This window comes from Triturus cristatus, chromosome 3_2 (assembly GCF_964204655.1).
Source record: "Triturus cristatus chromosome 3_2, aTriCri1.1, whole genome shotgun sequence".
In the NCBI taxonomy this organism is placed as follows: Eukaryota; Metazoa; Chordata; class Amphibia; order Caudata; family Salamandridae; genus Triturus; species Triturus cristatus.
Window position 1 is genome coordinate 588,490,248 of NC_140584.1, and position 19,725 is coordinate 588,509,972.

The following is a 19,725-nucleotide window of genomic DNA, read 5'->3' on the forward strand; positions in this document are numbered from 1 at the left end:
GACGACACTAGCTGTCTTTTACTACCGTTTTCAGAATTCCCTTTGATTTGTCACTGATCTGTCACAGAAACATTGAGTCTTCAAACACCAAAATAATAATTTTACTCAGAGCAAAATTGTGAAACAAGGAAGGGATATTTCGAACTGACAAAACTGTTGCATGAAGTACTGCGTAAAAACAACCTACTTGGGACTTGGCCCTTTTTTGACAAGATAGAATTATCATGACGTACAGACACCGTGCAACACAAAATAGAGAGCGAGAGAGTAATATTACATGAGTAAACCTGCACGATGAACAATTGTTTGGAAGAACACCCACAACGCGGCATTGGCAGTTGCAGTTCCAGTTTTCACCGCTGCCTTGGGATCAAGGTCTGTTTTAGGCGAACTTGCTTTGAAGAACTACCAGCTTTGCGAGGTCCATGGGTGAGATGTGCTCTTTCAGCGGATACGACTTACAAAGTTGCCTCCTCCACCCAAACACAGTTTCAATCCTGTCCGCCTGTTGTGGCTTTTCCCAGAGCAGGGCGAAGTGTCAGAGACTTGAAAGGGACACACCGAGAGGAGTGTGGAAAGTATTTATTTAAAGATGATACAGAAGAACAACATTGTTGATCGACAGATTGTTTAAATAGCAGTCATTATTCAATCTTAATGTTTATTGTAGTCTCTTTTATTTCTATGATACATAGCCTTGGAAATGATGCAATAAATAATAAAATTTAAAAAGGCAAATACACTTGTGCACACCGCCCGAGTGACATTTCAAGTCAAGCAAGTGCTTATAAAAATCTTGTGCTCGCAACAATGAATAGGAGTCAGTTGCAGCCTAATAAAAGGTGATTAGGGCTGGGGCAGCGTCCGTCACATGAAAAATAACCTCACCAGCCTTCGAGACACATGGGATATCCGCTAGTTGGGAAGAAATCACTGTATCTGGAGATCCTTTTTTTGGCAGTCAAGCAGCCAACTATATAGCCATGATCAGCCATCTATTAAAAAAAAGCATTGGCCGCGCGGCCGTAAAAGTAACGGCCGCGAGTCCGTGAAAGCGAAAGTGATCGCGATCAAAGCGAAAGTGATCGCGAGGACGCACTCTGTGATAAGCACGCGAGTGGTGCGCGTGCAGCAGTGATCGCGTTGGAAGGGAGGCAGATAGTGGCTACGCGCGTGCACGCTCGCGTGAACGCAAGTGTTAGGCCAGCGGGGTCTGGTAGCACTTTGAAAACCTGTATACTAAATGTCTCGCAGAGCAGGCTCAGGCGAGACCTAAAAACCACTCACATGGCCAGTGCTGGCTGCGCTATAGCGTTTTTTCTTTTTTACTTTGAATCATGCTGCACAGCAGTCATGCTGCTATACAAAGCTGAAAGACATTGTCAAAGGCAATAGCTCCATTATAGGCAAGACTCATTGGCTTTGGCAATGCTTGTTTAAATTGTAAAGTGGTATTTGTCATCCCTTGCTTAAACCAAGAATTACAAGTCCCAGAATTTAAAGAACATATCTGTATTGAATGAGCTAAACTTGAGCATGGAACTGGCAAACCTCAAAATTCGGATAATTACTGATACTTTAAGCCCAATTAATAATGAATCGTTGGCTGAAAAGCAAGGTTTGGCAGTCGCTGATTGTATCATAAGTGGCGTGGCTAATATAAAGGTATGCAGAGCGAAGAAGAGGAACAGAGAGAGAAAGAAATCATTTTTGTTTGAGATATTGAAGCACACGAGGACTGGAGAGGGAGAGATTATATAAAACTAAAAAATCTAAAGCATGTTCAAGCTGCGAGTTAAAAAAAAACAAAGATTAACGGCACGTACACAAATGATAATTTGACAGGTCTGGCATTTGTGTCTCAGCTTTGACCTCTTTTTCTTGTCCTCGTTGTCTCTCTAACTCTTAGCGCTGACCATTACCTAGAAATCGACATTACCTAAAAATAAACATAGCTCTCTCTATGCTATCCTCCAGTCCCCTCTCTGTGTCTATTAATGTAGTCTTTCTTTTTTGTTTATCACTCCCTGCTTGATCTCACGAGGGTCAAGGGTCGGTAAATATTGTGATGTCACGCTGGCAAGATGGCGGAAGGGTGAGAGCAGCTGAGCTCGGGAAAGGGGATGTCAACCATACAGCTAGGGCAGGGAAAGCCATACACATAAAGGGCGAGAGAGGGTTATCAACTTCTGTGGAGCGTGTGTCGCCCACGAAGTGTGGAGAGGCTGCGATGGTGCTAGAGCGTATGGGCGATACATTAAGTGTCAGCCCAACAGCAAATATTGACTTCGCCCAGAAAGAAGGGTGATTCGCAGTATTGCTTGCTATGTGATGTTATATTGATTTGTATAGCGCACTAATCACCCAAGAGGGTATACAGGCGCTTGGACATGTGTGTAGGTTGGTAATTCCCAATGTGCTTATAGAAAGAGCCAGGTCTTGCTTCTTGAGAAACTCAAGAAGTGAGGAGGAGGCTCTGATGTGTTGAGGGAGGTCGTTCCTTGGCTTGGTTGCAATGTAGGGGAATGAGCGATCCCTAGTTTTGCTTTTGTCAATTGATTGTCAGTTTTGAGGTGGGTGGTGAGGGGAGAGAAGGGAGAGAGGGTCGATAGTGCTAATCAACTAGGAGATACTACATGGCGTGTCAGGCAACCGAGGGGTGGTAGTGGTGTGCCGTGGGACCAGGTATTTCAGCTGCTGTCAGGTTCAGCAGTAGTACTAGTTTAAAGGTGATCCCCAGCTGTTGGGGGAAGGCAGGTGTTACCCTTCAGATAACGGTGATGGTCTCCATGAAGTTACGCTTGGAATTTGTATTTCTCTAAGCTCCTTCTTCATATTCTGTCTGCATTGGGAAGAGGATGACAGTCTCTCGGAAAGGGTGTTAACGTACCAGGGAATATTACAGCTATTGTCTCCATTCCTTAAATTCCATAAAAGCAGAATATTTCGATACAGATGTTTTTAGTTTTTCTTTTTCTTTTTTTACAGATACATTGCAAGTACTAATTTTCAAAAATCCAATTACATTATGTGGATTAAAGATGTTTTACTAATTAGCTCAGGCTGTAAAATGCTAAACAGACCATGCACTGTAATTTTTACATATGCTCGACCATTTTTTGTCACTACTTGTGCGCCTTTTTCGGTACGATGGGGATTGTTTGTTATTCACTGGCAATTTTCTTTTTCAAAATAGAATGTTTAATCAAACCGTACTTTATTATTTCGGGCCATTTGCCATGACAAAATTATACATGTGGTAGTCTCAATAGGCCAACCGAGAGACTAAGTGGGAGTAAAAGTTAAAAAGCACTGTTTAGCAATTGAGCATCTTCGATTGGATGTACTGATGAGAAATTAACATTGGACTTCAAAGATCTATGCTGGGCCTAGTAAAATTATGAGCTTTGATCCACCTATATGTATGCACATGCAGTTTTATGGGAAGTAGCGCTGTGCTGTCTTCTCTCACAGCATTAGCAATGTGACTATGGGTCCAATGCAGTTCCATAGCCAAGACAGTCAACACTGTAACCAGGGCTCGAGTCGGGGTACCACGCGGGTGGACGGCGTCCCCCCACTTATTATACTGGGAGCTCGATAACTGGAGTAAATGGAGCCACACATTCACTCTTTGGCCTCTCTGGGGCAAGATCGGAGCTCATTCAGAAAGCTGCTCACGTGCGAGGGGTGGCAATGAGTCTGATGGTGCAAGCCACCTTTCGTGACGTCACTTCCCGTCGTGAAGTCAGCGTCCCCCCACTTCTTTTTTAGGACTTGTGCCCTGCCTGTAACATGGACATACTGACCAGACTGTTGTCATGGCTCGTACGATGCACATCGGCCCAGTGCAGTGCCTTAAGAAGAAGAGTTATGAAGCCCATATGATTTTATTAACCCATACTTTTAACTTCTAGGTGTCCCAGAGAACTGTACTTGTTTCCCCCAGTTTGCTCCCATTTGGGATTCGGGGAAAATGTCTGTAGGGTGTTTTCTTCTGTTAGACCTGAGAAACGTTTCTGTATGCCTTCCTAAAAATTTCCCAATACAGCTGTCCCCTCATGCCCCCCTCCCCCCAAAAACTTGAGAGGCGCTAACTAAGAAATAATTATGGTATCCCCATTGGGGTTTCTTCAGTTTTAGTCATCAAATCTTATCATATCCAATAAAATGTTTCTGATGCATCCTCAACCCCCAGAAGCTTTTATAAGTTACTGCCTGTGGTTGCAGGCATTTCTCTACCAGTGTGAAGGAGAAAGAGCAATCGCTGGGAGTTCTGGAATCACCAATAATGTATTGTGTTCTTACTTGAGGAGCGTGTTTACTAACTTGAAGTGCATTAGAGGGTAGGGTGCTCTCAAATCCTGCAAAGCCTTTTGCCGATGTCTGTTTATAATGAATGGCATCAACCACTTAATCGAGTGTTGTTTGCCCACTGGCAGCCATGCCTCTACTCACAGCACATGCTGTGTACATCCTGGCACTGTTTGTTTTCCTTCTCATTGCTAAATAAACAACTACATAGAAAGTGGGTGATATCGTGCATATATATGGAAAATGCGTTGGGTCCTGAACCTTTAGATGTTGACACTCAACACCGCCCGGAGGTAAACCAAGAAAGGGAGTTGAGCTCCTTGTCCCAATTGGTGCCCTTAACCGAAGGGGAAATGCCTATCCTTAGAGTAGATTTCCAGGAGTCCCAGAGTCTATGTGCTTGCCTAGCATCTCAGCAACAAATACACCCTGATTGAAAATCTATTATTTTTAATCTTTAGACCTTTGTTTTTCGTTCATAGTCATTCAGAGTATGGAGGTGTTTTTATTTTGATTATAGATAAAGTTGCTCATTGCTGAGTTTTAATGTCCAGTAGAAAGATTTTACACAGATTTTTGATGTAGTGTCTCACTGTAGCAACAGTTTCCATTGGCAAATGTGTTTTTCTTCTGTGAATTGAACGTTTTGGCTTATTTTTCAAGTAATGTATCATTCCCCTGACTTGGTGTTATGGCTTGGTAAACAAAGTAACCATTTTAAAACTCTGAAAACGGAGTCAATCCTTGTTTAAATTGATAATCACTACTTATTGTTTAAACAAAAAAAAACATTTTAGAGTTTTTTTTATTTATTCGTTAAGGCACCTCCATCCAGTACGGAGATTTCCCATTGGATAACCTGTTTGTATTTTTGCCAGCCCATGTGTAGCAGAGGACTAGTGAGCATGCTATAAAATCTTTTCCAGCATAAGTGACTGGAGTTTTATATTGTGTGTACTTTTTCAGTGTGCCACAGTAAAAACTGAGCAGGGGAGCCATCTTTTTTTGTCAAGTCTTTGTGATCTATTCACCAACGAAATCCAGTGCCAGAAAGTGCTATGCAACGTCTATGTACCAATAGATTATTTGGGACTCAAACACTCAAAACAATTTGTGTCTCCTCTCTGCTTTGAATACACCCTGGCCTTTTGCTCTGATGGAGAGACTCTGGCCCTCCTTCATAATTTTTCTTCTTTTGGCTCCCTAGAGTCTTATACCAGGGGCTTGATTCTAAAGACCTCACTGGTGTATCTACTTTTCTTTTCCATGAGTCAGTGCCATAACTCCTTTCCTCTGTTTTCAACGAAGGTACGTGATCATTATCAGTGTGCTTGAGTACTTAGGATTGTGCAGTAGGTGTCTTCAAATTCCCCAGAGCTGCCAATGCCTGATGTGAGATCCTTTTGCTCCAATAGGAACGACTAATTGCCATGTTTATGTGTGCATGATGCCTTGGTCAGTCTCTCCCTTTAACACAATCTACCAGTGTTTTTTGTGCACCACACTCGTGACTGTTGGTCACTTGTCCTAGAAGAAAAAAGCCAGCATTGCATATTATGGTGTAGTCTGGCACCCAGGTAAGGGCATTTCTCCAACAGGTGCCATTTTGTACTACACCTGGTTTACCATAGTATATTAGGCTGAAGCGGGAATAGATCACAATGCTCCATGTCACAGTACACATAGTCCAGTGCAGTACATGTATGTGATGCAAGTCTGCCCCAGAAATTGGTACATTCGAGGAGGGGCTCTGTTTTTCCGAACATTTCTGTAGTAGCTAGTGTGGTTTGGACTCTGCATCTAAGGACTATCCTACCACACCATTCCCTGTCATCTTGGCTGTCGATACAGTGATGCTTGAGCATGGATGGCACCTTCATGTGTGGACAGCTTGTGTAAACTCATGTGCCATTTAAATGGATAAAGGAGGTGTTAAGTCGTGGTCTGGAGTACTTCATTATCAACCAACAGCGTGTTAAGGGAGGGTGTTTCTCATGGATGGTATTATGGATAGGTGTTAACACCTGGTGTGTATCTTTGAGTAGCCAATATTAGCTAATATTGAGATATGAATGCTAAAGAATTATTCCACTCATCAACGCTGTTGACTCGAGGTGTTGTGGTAGGTATGTCAGGGTGTTCTTAATCCCTAGCATAGGGCTGCAGTAGGATCAGTCCATTGTGTAGTATTACCTCTTGTTATAGGTAGTGTTGGTATCCACCCAAGATCTCAGGTGAAGGGGAGCTTTTAGACATTGGTGTAGGGGACACAGGTGCCCGAATCTACAGTGTCTGCAAGAGGGTTGAATTGGCTCTTGTGATGGATGTTAGGATGCTGTTAGTCCTTGGACTTGGGGTTGAGGGGTGATTTTTTTCTGATAAGAGTAGTGAGAAATGGCACCTTCTAGTGTTCTGCGCTTTATTAGAATAAGGGAAGTATATATTATATCGGTAATTCAACTAGTCCTTGATATTGTGATATGACCATAATTATGTTGTTGACTTTTGGCGATCGGACCGGATTGGTGTTTTGCTCCAGTGTAGAGAGACGACTGGTGTTAGACGTGTAATGGTGGCTTGTCTGGTCTGCTCAAGTTTCTGTTCTAGAAGAGGTGTCAGCCATGATGTGGGATTATGAGTCTGTGATGTGGGTGGAGGGTTTTGTCTGCCACTGGTGTACGGGCAGGGTAGACTTAAGTCACTGGTGTTTGGGCAAGACTAAAGGTTGGCCTTTGATATTGGGACAGGAATCATTTTGTTCTCTGGAGCAAGGTAAAAGTAGTTAAGTTGAACAGTAGACGAAAGCTCCCAGATGATATCACTTCATTTGCCACTCACATTTTCTATTTTTCAGTGAGGATGGTGGCTGGTGGCGGAGTTGGCTGCAACAGAGCTATCAGAATGTGCGCGAAAAGGTGAGACCCATTTGACATCTGTACACTTCAACCCCGGACCATGAAACTATCATGTTTTCCGTAGACGTATATAGTCTGTATTACTTTGTGTTTTCTTCTAACCTTTGCTGTGTCGTCTGCTCCCTCTGTGTCAGCCACCTTCTGTGTTTCCGTGCGCATCTGTTGTCTAAGTATGGGGGCATCTTGGTCTGTGCACTTCTTTTGTACATAAAGCCGTATTGTATGCTCCAATAAGTCCATCATCGGATTGCAGATGAGACCCTTTGTCTCCATTACACAATCGTAAAAACAGTCCCACAGCACCATCATACGATCACCAGAGAAGACCCGCTGCTCCATCATCTAGTCACTGAACGGTCCCACAGCTTCATCTAATCACATAGTAAGACTTGCATATTATCATCCAATAATCCAGGTTTTCCGATACTGTCCTGCATCCAGCCTCCTGACCCAGACCCTGCTGTAAACAAACTATAGAGACAGAGCATAGCCTCCGTTCACACCCTTTGCCCAGGCTCAATACCCACAAAATCAGCTGCGTAAAGTATTGCATCCATGCGCTTCAGGATCTGAATGTAGTGTGGTATTTTGCGATGATCAATGCCCAGTGGCCTTGCCCATAGATAGGGATGTGCATAGATCTGCACACTACTCTTTGCACCTAGCAGTACTTATGCCTCTTCTTTCAGGGCACCACACATATGCAGGGCCTCCTCCTAGGCATAGCTTGTTCTCAACTTGGGGAAAAATGACAATTTCCAGAGACATGTTCCTAGTCCGATCTCTCTGTGTATCTGCAGCAGAGCTTCTCCCGAAGTCCCTGAGAATACAGCATACTTGCGTATGTAGGCCACTGTCTGTAATGTTTGGCACTTGCACAAATCCAAGACTAATCAATTTGTGATTTGAGATTAGAAATTCATATCTTTAGCAAAGCGAAGTCGAGATCTTCATTGTGGCTTTTACTTCTAGGCTTTCTCAAAAGAGGAGATAGGCAAGCACAAGCAGTGTGAATTCCATGGGAGAAGGTGCGTGCTTTCTTGCGAATGGTATATTTTCAAAATCTATCCTCCCTCAGCAGAGTGTATAAGAGGAAGGCCACTGCTGACAACAGGACATTTCTTGAGTCTAGCACAGGCCGGATACTCAAACTAGTTTGGTTCAGTCTTTTGCTTCTAGTAAGGACTCCGGGCTAAATTTAGGTTACAGCCAGCAATCGGACAAGGGTGAAGAAAATGCTGTGTAGTCTCTGAAGCACTGTCCGTGTGACAGGGAAAGTGCGATGGCCTTGTCCTGTGCAGGTAACATGCCTCTTGTGCTGCATGCAACACGATTCAGACAGTGCATACTTTCGTTGCGTACTAAGTATAAACCCAACATAGAAAGACCCAATCTGTATCCATGGGTTACAGTCTGAATGCATGCACTGTAAAATAATCCTTGGCAACACCAATAAGTCAGTTTTTTGTTAGGATGAGTGCTTAGTAACAGTTGTGTGACTGTGTGTATGAGGTGCAAAGAAAATATCAAAACAAAGTAACATCTTGGGCCCCAACAATATGTAAGCCCCTATCTGAACAGACCCCAATTGCAGAGTTGTACGCTCAAAGACTAGTGTTATGAAAAGGAATCAGAGAATGAAATTTGAATTGTTAGGTGTGAACATATTAGTAACACTTAACAAAATATTGCACAGTTTATACCTTTGACAAAGGGCCAGTATCTTTTTGGAAAACCAGTGTGCGTGCATAACTTTGTACATAAGTACATTTGTCAATCCAGCTACAAGTTACCATGGCAGCAAAGTAAAACCAAGCCTTGCTCATTGGAGATTAGTTTTTTAAATAGTCTAAAGCATTCAAACAGCAGTGAATCCTAAACAAGAAAGCCCCAAACCAGCAATTACAATGTTAAAGCTTCAGCAAACTAAATACATCAAGGAACACACTCTGGCTCTACTCTTAACAAAAGGAGTACTTGAGCCCCATCACCAAAATTAATGGCAATACAAATGGATCAATGTAATCATCCATGAAATACTGTGGTCTTGATGAAGAGACGAACAGCCCATTGGCAATCATTAAAAATACATGGAAACCAGTGTCTCGGGGGGGAGGGGAGAGGTGGCAGGGAGCGTCTGAGCAAAAGCCCTTTCTCTAGTTCTCGCTGTTCTTTCTTGCAGAATTCAAGACATGCTGTCCTTCAGACAAAGTGGTCTTTAGCCAGAGCGGATGATTGAGTTGTTTTCTACCTTGGTGCACCAGATGATATTTGGTTAGGTTACTTATGGGATTAGGAAGGTTAAATGTTTAATGTAATGCTCTAATGAACACTCGTAACATGAAATTCCTAAATGAAAGAACACGTTGAGACTGGCTGGCCAAATATGCACATTATGCATTCGAGTCTCTTCAATGACGCTCAACATCCTGTGATTCTGGGCAAATCACTTAAAGTCCCTGTGCCCAACAATAATGAATGTGTCCTTGTGTAATGCAGCTGGTGCTCTTGTAAACGCTCTGATACCTGATACCTTCGGGTCAAGTTTGCATTATATAAAACTCTGAAAAGAAAAAAAAATCTGAAGGTGACTATATCTTATCTCTGTTGAATTTTGAACTCCACAAAATAGTTTTTGAAAGATACTGTCTTCTACAAGCGATCTCAATCTGCCCCTGGGATAACATTTTAAATAGTTTGAAGATCCTAGGTAGATACTTTTCATTTTTTTTCACTGCAATCCCCGCAGATTGCTGGCTATGACTCTACTTTGTTGGAGTAAATCAATTGGGCACTACTGGATAATGTAGATGGAATAGTCCTCCGAAACGTGAGTCATCAGAATATAGCAAATTGCCTTCTAAACTGGTATGTGTGTGTGGTATTTGTATAGCCCAAACCTAGTCAAAAGGGGAGTGGAGCACTGGTGTTCAATGCGGTTGGGCAAGCACTGTTGCACAGGATGCTCCACCTGTTATGATCTTTCTGCTGGTTAACCTCCTCCTAGGGAAACCTTGTTGCAACTTCTACTTCCTCTACATAGTCAAGAATGATAGTCTATGTGAGCCCGCAATGTCATCAGTGTAAAGTAATAGCCAGAATGGGTGTTACTTATTTGAAAATAAACATCTGAGGACAGGCTGTATTGCTGTCCTAAAATGAAACACATTCCTACTCCAAAAAAGGCTAAACTGCTGGAGTTGGTGGAAGTGGCTGCCGGCCTAACCTCATAGTTTTGGACCAAGTTGTCTACAAGATAAGATCCAAAACAAAATAATGTTATTAATCACATTAATGAAAGAATCTGTAAAAACTTAGGTAAATATAATTTCTGTTAAGTAATGCACGTGTAATCAAAGAGGGGGAGAAGAGAGCTGATTTTTTAGAGAGGTCCTGTACCAGATGCTCCCGTGTGCTTACGTAGTATTTCTGAAGTGGAGCAGTTCCTCTAGGGCAGAGGTGACACAGGTCACTAACTGCCTGCTGTTGATTGGTCTCGGAGGGGAGATCTGAATTACAGATCTTAATGCCCTCACACACCTGTTAGGGTGTCATGCTTCATCATTGGGCGCTCCTTGTCGGACCGGCGCTGCAATGTCCAACAGGCCTGGTGGCATCTTTAGCGGAGATCTTCTGATCTGTGAACGCCGTATATGAAGATTGTGAGAGAGTCAGTGACTCCTAGTTAAGGTGGTTGATTAAAAAAAGTGATTAAAATAGGCCCTGGCCCCTAAGATACTTTTAATTGGGTTTTTTAACGGGGCTGGGACTAGGTAAAACCAGTGGGGCTACTGCAGTGATTCTATGTATCAAGGTAGCCTTTGGTTGACTGAGGTCAACATGTTTCGTGTCTTTACTTCTCCAAGATTGAGCAACACTTCTTCGGGACCGGGGGTAGCTCTATAAGTGTATACCTCGGGGTGAAAGTCGGGTAAAAAGGATCTATCCCAAATAAGAAAGACCCTAAGTCAGGATCTTGTTGTTGAATACCTCCGCCTCAAGAGAGTAGGTTCGAAGACTTCATAGGTGAAGGAGGAGCCCCTGATCACTAGAACGGGTCCACCAGGTGAGCAGAAGACGCTTCCACAGAGAACCTTCCCATATCCTTCCAGGTGGACCCGTTCTAGTGATCAGTGTCGCTGAATCTTGGAGAAGTAAAGACACGAAACATGTTGACCTCAGTCAACCAAAGGCTACCTTGATACATAGAATCACTGCAGTAGCCCTACTGGTTTTACCTAGTCCCAGCCCCGTTAACAAACCCAATTAACAGTATCTTGGGGGCCAGGGCCTATTTTAATCACTTTTTTGAATCAACCACCTTAACTAGGAGTCACTGACTCTCTCACACTCACGTACAATCTTCATATACGGCGTACACAGATGAGAAGATCTCCGCTAAGGATGCCACCAGTCCCGTTGGACATTGCAACGCTGGTCCGACGAGGAGCGCCCAATGAGGAAGCATGACACCCTAACAGGTGTGTGAGGGCATTAAGATCTGTAATTCAGATCTCCCCCCGAGACCAATCAACAGCAGGCAGTTAGTGACCTGTGTCACCTCTGCCCTAGAGGAACTGCTCCACTTCAGAAATACTGTTTAGGAATGCAGACAGAAGAGCCAGCAATTGGGCCGATCAGGTTTGGGTTGAATGTCACTTAGATCACAAAATACTATATCAGCTAAGCCATCCAGTGCAAAATTGCCACATAAGATTCTTTAGTCCTTAAAGAAAGTAGACTCTAACTGGCGGGCCTGTGAACTTGTCAAGCTGTATAATGACTACATATACTAGAACTTCATATCAAAGTCATGGACAGATACATTATCAGTAATATTCGGAAAAGGGTCCAAGTAGATATTTAATCTTTGTACAGATCAATTTCATATATTGAGAAAATATGTTTGCATAACATACAAAGCAAACACAAGGAGATGATGGACGGAGCGCTGAAACTTTTCAGACACTCGCCCCCAGTCACAGATCTGAGTTGAATCCATCATCGTTCTTTAGCTCACTTCGCCACCTCAGTTCAGACCCAGCTATATGCAAATCAGTCTTGACCCTGTGCCTCATGGGAACAGTCCAGCCCGAAAGTGCCAAGCCGGGTCTTCCCTGAACCGCAAACAAGCATCGTCGGACCGGTTTCGGGGTAGCATCCCTCATCAGCCAGGCTAGCTTGAATCCAGTGGCAAAGTGAGCAAGGGACCCACATCTGGGCATACCCTGCCAACTAAGGGCAAACAAAGCAAACACAAGGAGATGATGGACAGAGCACTGAAACCTTTCAGACACTCACCCCCGTCACAGATCTGGGTTGAATCCATCATCGTTCTTTAGCTCACTTCGCCACCTCAGTTCAGATTCAGCTATATGCAAATCAGTCTTGATCCTGTGCCTCATGGAAACAGTCCAGCCCGAACTGCCAAGCCAGGTCCTCCCTGAACCGGAAACAAGCATCCTGGGACCGGTTTTGGGGTAACACCCCTCATCAGCCAGGCTAGCTGAAATCCAGTCGCTAAGTGAGCAAGGGACCCACGTCTGGGCATACACTGCTAACTTAGGGCAAACAAAGAAAACACAAGGAGATGATGGACGGAGCGCAGAAACTTCTCAGACACTCACCCCAGTCACAGATCTGGGTTGAATCCATCATCGTTCTTTAGCTCACTTCGCCACCTCAGTTCAGACCCAGCTATTTGCAAATCAGTCTTGACATACATACTGTCTTTCTTGTAAAAAAAATAAATATTGAAGAGCTTATAATTGTTTCATTTTCCAAAGCTGAATTTAATCCCATTTATTCTTCTAAGTCATTGTGTTCTGTTTTAGTCAGTGCAAAAATAGATTCAATGTATTGACTACCCATCAGCTTATGACTGGCTAAGATTTTACAACCTAACAATGACAGTTTGTTTTTATCAGTATTGATGGCGCTGCACTTCATCATATGGCACAGGTTGATAATCATTCACCTACCACACTTGAGGCTAAATTGGAGTGCTAACTCCCCCCAAGGTTGTCTGTTGGCTATTAGTCTTCTTATTTTCATAGCAAACTTTACACCTTATCTGTAGAAAACATCTTATGATCCTATCAGAATTTCAAAGGTTGCAAGTGCAGACTTGCTGTATGCAGATGATATGGTCTCTATTGGGCATAGGCACTTAAAACATATGCTGCCTGCTGCTTGAAAATGAATGTTTTATCCATACATTGTAGAAAAACTACAATCATACAGTATTGTGACATTTTATAAAATAGCTATTTTTTCAAGGAACGGGATGCATTAGAAATCTGCCTGGTACAAAAATCCACTTACACTATTTGGTGACAAGCAGTGAGGTGACAAATTATACTGGTATTCCCATTATTTCCGAGGTCTGATGCTATCCTCTTGAATTATGTTCGGGTTAAGTAAGGCTGATTATGCCGCATTTCTAATAATACTGAAATCTGTACATCACAGTGGTCTATTTATGTAACATCCTTTAATTGCCACTGGCTCTGTTTACGAATGAGCTCTGTGTAGGGCAGCCTTTTGATCACAAGAAGGCTCTGATTAGGCCAGAAAGTTTGCCATGTTAGGGCTGTGAATGCAGCGGAGCCTAGGGCATATCATTGTTCTAATTGAACCATTGTGCTCTTAATTACTTTAGTTTCTGAGGAAACGTATTGTGAATAGCTCAGGCAAATTACATTTTATGCATTCCCTTGGTTTAAGAAAATGTTACTACAAATCAATCAAAATTATATTTGAACAGCAGTCCCTTTGTTGCTAACTAAGAATCACTTAGATGGCTTAGAGTATGACCATCTCCATTTGACCACATTGTGTAATTCTAGGGAAAACGCTTAATTTAACTGTGCCTCTGATACTAAGTGTTGGATCAATGATTGGTTTACTTTTTACAACTAGATGAACTTTACAATGTCTTGTAAAGTCAGACGTTTACAGGCCTGTTTCTCAACGTTATTAACGCATGAGAGTTTGGTTTACATGTACAAAAGTTGATTTTGCACTCATAAAATAATTTACTTGCATGAAGATTTGGTGGAAACAAATATTCTTACAGGGACTTGAAATAAACAAAAAGTCATAGTTCCAGTTCTTGGATGCCCAGTCAGTTTGTCCACGCCCACAAACTTACAAGTTTAAGGATATTTACTAATACCACTCCAACCAATTTCCATCCCACTTCCTGGTTAAAGTTAGAAATTGGTTTCCGACAAGAACAGGAGTTAACATTTTTCCCCAAAGTGACGGGATCCTTCTCCAATAAAGAGTTGAAGATCTAGGTAATGGAATTTCTCCATGTGGGAAAATATATTCCTCATGGAGAAAAAAGTTTTAAAATTTACATTAGTATATTTGCTCACATGAAAGTGGGATATATAGAGGCTTATTAAAAGTATAATTTTTAGGCCTACCCCTGTAAGCTCTTCTGAATTCCTGTAAATCCTAAATCTCACACAGTACAAAACCATAGGTGTACTTTTATGACTTTCTTTTGGGATTGGGCCCCTGTGTTTTTTAAAAAAAAAATTGTGCCTATAATGTTCTCAATGAGTTTAGATTGAGTCTCCATTTTTAGATCTCACCTGGCGTTAGCAGCGCGCATGCGCTGCTCTTGCCATGCGTGGACTTCTTGTAATCAATACGGATACCGAAGCTTTCAGAGGTGGACTTGAAACCCCGCCCATCTTTTTAATTTGTTGGCGTCCTCCTCCATGCTAAACGCTGGCTCAGGATTGGAAAGGATCCTTCTTAGTCCCTCGCTCTGTGCACTTAAGACCCCTTTGTGCATCGTTGTCTGTTTTCTATGTTCATGCCGACCACCATTTACATTATTCTGTGCACCTTGGTTCTATTCAAAACTGCAGTGCTGCGTCTGTGTTTATGGAATGTTCCAGTTTTCAGTTTTTAAACTCTTGTATAAGCAAAATGCACAGACCAAAAGTTGAACAAATGACCCTTTCCAGCGAAAACAAAAATATATGTATGGGGGGCACAGGGTGAAGTGCAACGGTGAGGGTATGCAGGGGTGGACGCAGAAGATAGACATGGTGCTGTGTGCCATGGTAGCACACAGTGATGTGGCTCATTTGAACTCAGTGTGTTGTGTATCGGTAGAGCACTGAGTGTTGGGCGTCAGGGTAATAATGAGGCCAACCCAGCTTCCTTTTCATTGACTAAAGCAGGCATGTTGCAGGACTTGGAAAGGAAGGTCTGACTTAGCTCATGAAGGCAATTGATAATTGCTTCTACTACTTAGTACTGGCAGTAAAGCACACTATTGAGCATTCATCCATAGGCACAAGACATAGTAGTCACCCATCTCCCTCTAGACAACCAGGCAGGGTCAACCATGTGAGTGGCGGGTCCCAACAATTGCTAAAGCAATGCGGTTGAAGCCAACTTCTCTCCTGATCAGTGTTTGCCTACTGGGCCAGTGCCCTGAATGACTGCCAGGGGACACTCGGTGTTCATAAAGGAAAGATAAATGGCAAGGGGAAGTGCCTGCAGCTTACAGAGACAGGAAAAAGGCCATGCAGCTACTGCTGTTCCCTTAACATAATCCTATTCCTTCACCCAGAAAGTGCTAGCTCCCCTCTCTTCCCGGCTAGTGTAAAGCACATGAATGAATAAACAAGCAAGCAACAACACATACATAAAGTTTGTCGTAGAAGGGTTAAAAGATTCGAGACCCATATTGAGTACTTGTCAATAACCAAGAATTGTTTGCTTGGTTGAAATGTCATCTTTTGTGATCCCTTGTGTGCTTATTTAGTTTTGAACTAACTTAGTCCTTTCATTTTGGTCTCAGCGAGGCTTGCATAATTGTTCTGTGCTCACGTAATGGCACAGTTGCAAATAAGAACTAATTGTCAATAAACTTGTGATAGAATTTTTAGGGTGTCACAAAGGAGATTATAGTAAATGACACAACAAAAAGGTTCAATGACAAATGGTTGATGGAGCCAATGGCTGCTAATTATTTTACAAACTTCCGGGTTGTAAATACATGTTGGAATTGTACATTTTGTTTATATTACCAGTACTACCCCATACGAGACATTAAATCACTTTGTGGCTAGTAGTACACTCCCTTAAACTCAAGGTAACAGCTAAATAATAGATTAATAAAAGGTGCTTTATTTGGCTTGTAGGATTGATTGTCTTCAGTTTGTGCTCTGGAGATCTTATACATTTGCTCTAGAATTTTGAGTATAGGTTGAATAATTAAAGGGGATTAGTAAAGTAAGACATTAGATATTTTTGGGAAGTGGTGGACATGTGTTTCTGGTAGTTCAATCAATTGGATAGAAATAGAGAAGAGTTTTGAAAGCATGTTTGGGAGTCCATTGTAATCAGAAACGTTCAGGATGTGTCAAAGAGTGGAAGGAAAGGCAGTAGCCGGAGTGGTTTTTTCTTTAACGTTTTTAAATCAAAAATAATGTATACTTGTATAGAGCCACACGCACACGTCTAAATATATAAACATGTGTACACACACACACACATACATACATACATACACACACTCGCATACACCTAGTAATATCTTTATACAAGGCATATATAAGCATGTGTGTGTATATGTGTGTGTGTGTGTGTATATATGTGTGTGTGTGTGTATATATATATATATATATATTCACTTAAAACACCATAGGTTTCACACATGTTATAGTTAGGTGGACATTTCACACGTAAAAAACCAATGAAATTCCCCCGTTATAGTTAGTTGAGATAACTACAACTCGCGCTCCCGCAATCCTCTGCCCATGACGTCACATATTACATCACTCATGACATGGTCAGTGGCATCACTCATGACATCATCCTTGTGATAGAGTGGCGGTCGCGCGAGTTATAGTTATCTCAACTACCTATAACGGGGGAATTTCATTGGTTTTTTACGAGTGAAATGTCCACCTAACTATAACATGTGTGAAACCTATGGTGTTTTAAGTGAATTTGCAAGCTTTTTTAAATGCTAATTCCTAACTATAACTTGTGTGAAACCTATGGTTTTTTCAGTGAATTTGTACGGTTTTTTAAATGCTAAGTTATGTATTTATTATTATATTTTTTATATATTTATTTTACAATAAACTACGTATTAATTTTTTTTTTTTTAATGGTTTTTCACCGTGATTTTTTTAAACAAAATTTAAATGTTTTTTTCTGCCTTCGGTGTACTTCAGGGACCCCCTGACAAAGGCTAGGGGGTCAGAAACTCTCTACCCTGCCCCCTTTTCACGTTCGCCACCTTCCTTTTTCACTCTCGCACTCAAAATAAAACAAAATGGCGGCCGACACTTCCTGATTTAGATCGATTCGAACGTTGACTGACATGTAACCACCAATCAGAATTACGCTCGCGCACGTTAGGGTGAGCGCACCGTGCACGGCTATAGATATTTATGTACTTTAACTGCAATTTTCTCAGGAACTACTGAACAGATTGACTCCATATATGCAAAAGGCACATCCCTGACCTGAGGACTACCTCTTTGCCAAATTTCAAGTAATTCTGTTCAGCCGTTCGGGCTGTACTTTCGACTAAAGGTCCTATGGGAAAATGCGTTTTGGGACCCCCCATTTTCTCGGCCCCCGTTTGACGAATCCCCCCGAGACTTTTCAGGGTAGGAGCTGAGCGGAGCGCCCCATTAGTTTTGAAAATTTCGCCAGGATTCGTCAACCGGCGCCAAAGTTATTCAAAATAGAATTTTGAGATTTCCTATGGAAACACGGTCCTAACTATAACTATCGACCGCCAGTAGATAATGTGTGTGTGTGTGCGTATATGTGTGTGTATATATATATATATATATATATATATGTGTGTGTGTGTGTATGTATATATATATGTTAGAAACAGGGTCTCTAGTTGCCAGTGGTTTGCACCCTGCCTAAGTAGGGACCCTCACTCTAGTTAGGATAAAGGAGCCACACAGCTAAGATAACCCCTGCTCACCCCCTTGGTAGCTTGGCATGAGCAATCAGGCTTATCTCAGAGGCAATGTGTAAAGAATTGGCACATACACACACAGTAAAACTAAATGAGTCCACACCAGTTTAGACAAGCATTGAAAATGCAATAGGTCTCGCCTTTGATTAAGTTAAAGCCATTTGCTTTGCTAATGGTATTGTATTCTAGCTTTGCATTATTTAGTGTATATTTGTGATATGTTGTAATTGTATGTAGTTAGAATTGTTTTGTTAGCTGTGTAGTGGTTTAAAGCATAACGTTAGTAGGAAAAGAGCAGTGTTTCAGATTTGGGAGGTGAATGAATATAAGAGTAGTATGTGTGTTAGTTTCCTATAGTGAGAATTACAATAGCATGAGGCAGGCGAAAGGGGCAAGTGGAGAGCAAATATATGCACATATCACAAATATACACTAAATAATGCAAAGATTGAATACAATACCATTAGCAAAGCAAATGGCTTTAACATAATCAAAGGCGAGACCTATTGCATTTTCAGGGCTTTTTTAAATTTAAATACTGGCTTTCATCAAACACTGTTTATTACTTTGTGCATTTAAAAGAAATGCTGTTTATAGTTGTTTTTTAAAAACTGATGGTAACAAACTATACCGCAATCCTTTTTTTAATTGAGAATATTTCGGTTAATTTATTTGGAAAACAATCTCCAATTGTTCTTACATTCTTCAGAATGCATTTGTATATAATTAAGCCGCATTCTTAGGACATTATAGTGTTGAACCCGCTGTCAGTCAAGCCTGATGTGCTTATACCTTGCTGTGTTTTGTTAGAGCACCTTACCTAATAGTAAAAGCTTTGTATTAATCTCATACATATGGGTCTTTATCTTGCCAGCAGTCAATCTTCTGTCCCTTAACGATAGTGTGGATGGTAAACTGCAGCAAAAAGAATTGTTTTGCAGGGGTTGGGCTTGCTTGTCCAATGGTCAAAATAAACGTAAAAACATGGTGTTTTTAACCCCAAACAAGTATGAATATACCCTCATTAAAACAAAGTGGTGTTTTTCGGAATTTCTTTGGTTGTTGAATGTGGCATAAAAATATTAAGCTTATCTGTGCAGCAGTCCCAGACCGTTGAAAGTAAATCCTGAACGTCTGCCATAGCATTAATCGCATGAATCCCTCTAAAACTCACGTGGCTACTCCAGAGCACAGCATCGAAGGCACACAGATTTCAATTTAGTTTAACTTAAGTATGTTGCTTTATACTATTAAATTGACATGGATCAATATGCAGTTTACTTTCTGAACTTAAATCTTATTTCGTCATGCATTAATCCCAAATGAAAATAAATGTAGTGGAAAGATGTATGACACATTGGAGAGAAAAAGCACATAGCGAAGTAGAGGAATTGTTAGGATTTAACCAAGTTAAAATCTTAGGCTGTCTGCGGGAAAATTATTGTCCAGTTAAGAGATTGGGGTTGAAAAGTGGGTCCTACTCGCCCTTTCTGGCGAGTAGGAAAACATACTAAC

The 19,725-nt window shown here is 41.7% G+C and overlaps 1 protein-coding gene across 2 annotated transcripts in view; it reads left to right on the forward strand.

Annotated features, from left to right (window-relative positions):
* Window positions 1-2,022: 2,022 nt before the first annotated feature.
* Window positions 2,023-19,725, forward strand: part of BSDC1 (BSD domain containing 1) — a 176,434-nt gene continuing 158,731 nt past the window's right edge. The window contains exons 1-2 of one of the 2 annotated variants that reach the window (XM_085648396.1): window positions 2,023-2,095; window positions 7,169-7,229. In XM_085648396.1, the coding sequence (XP_085504522.1) occupies window positions 2,085-2,095; window positions 7,169-7,229 (72 nt within the window). In that variant the 5' untranslated portion in view covers window positions 2,023-2,084. Of the gene's footprint in view, window positions 2,096-2,215; window positions 2,305-7,168; window positions 7,230-19,725 lie in introns of those variants that run through there. The other variant, XM_085648395.1, reaches the window with a different exon arrangement.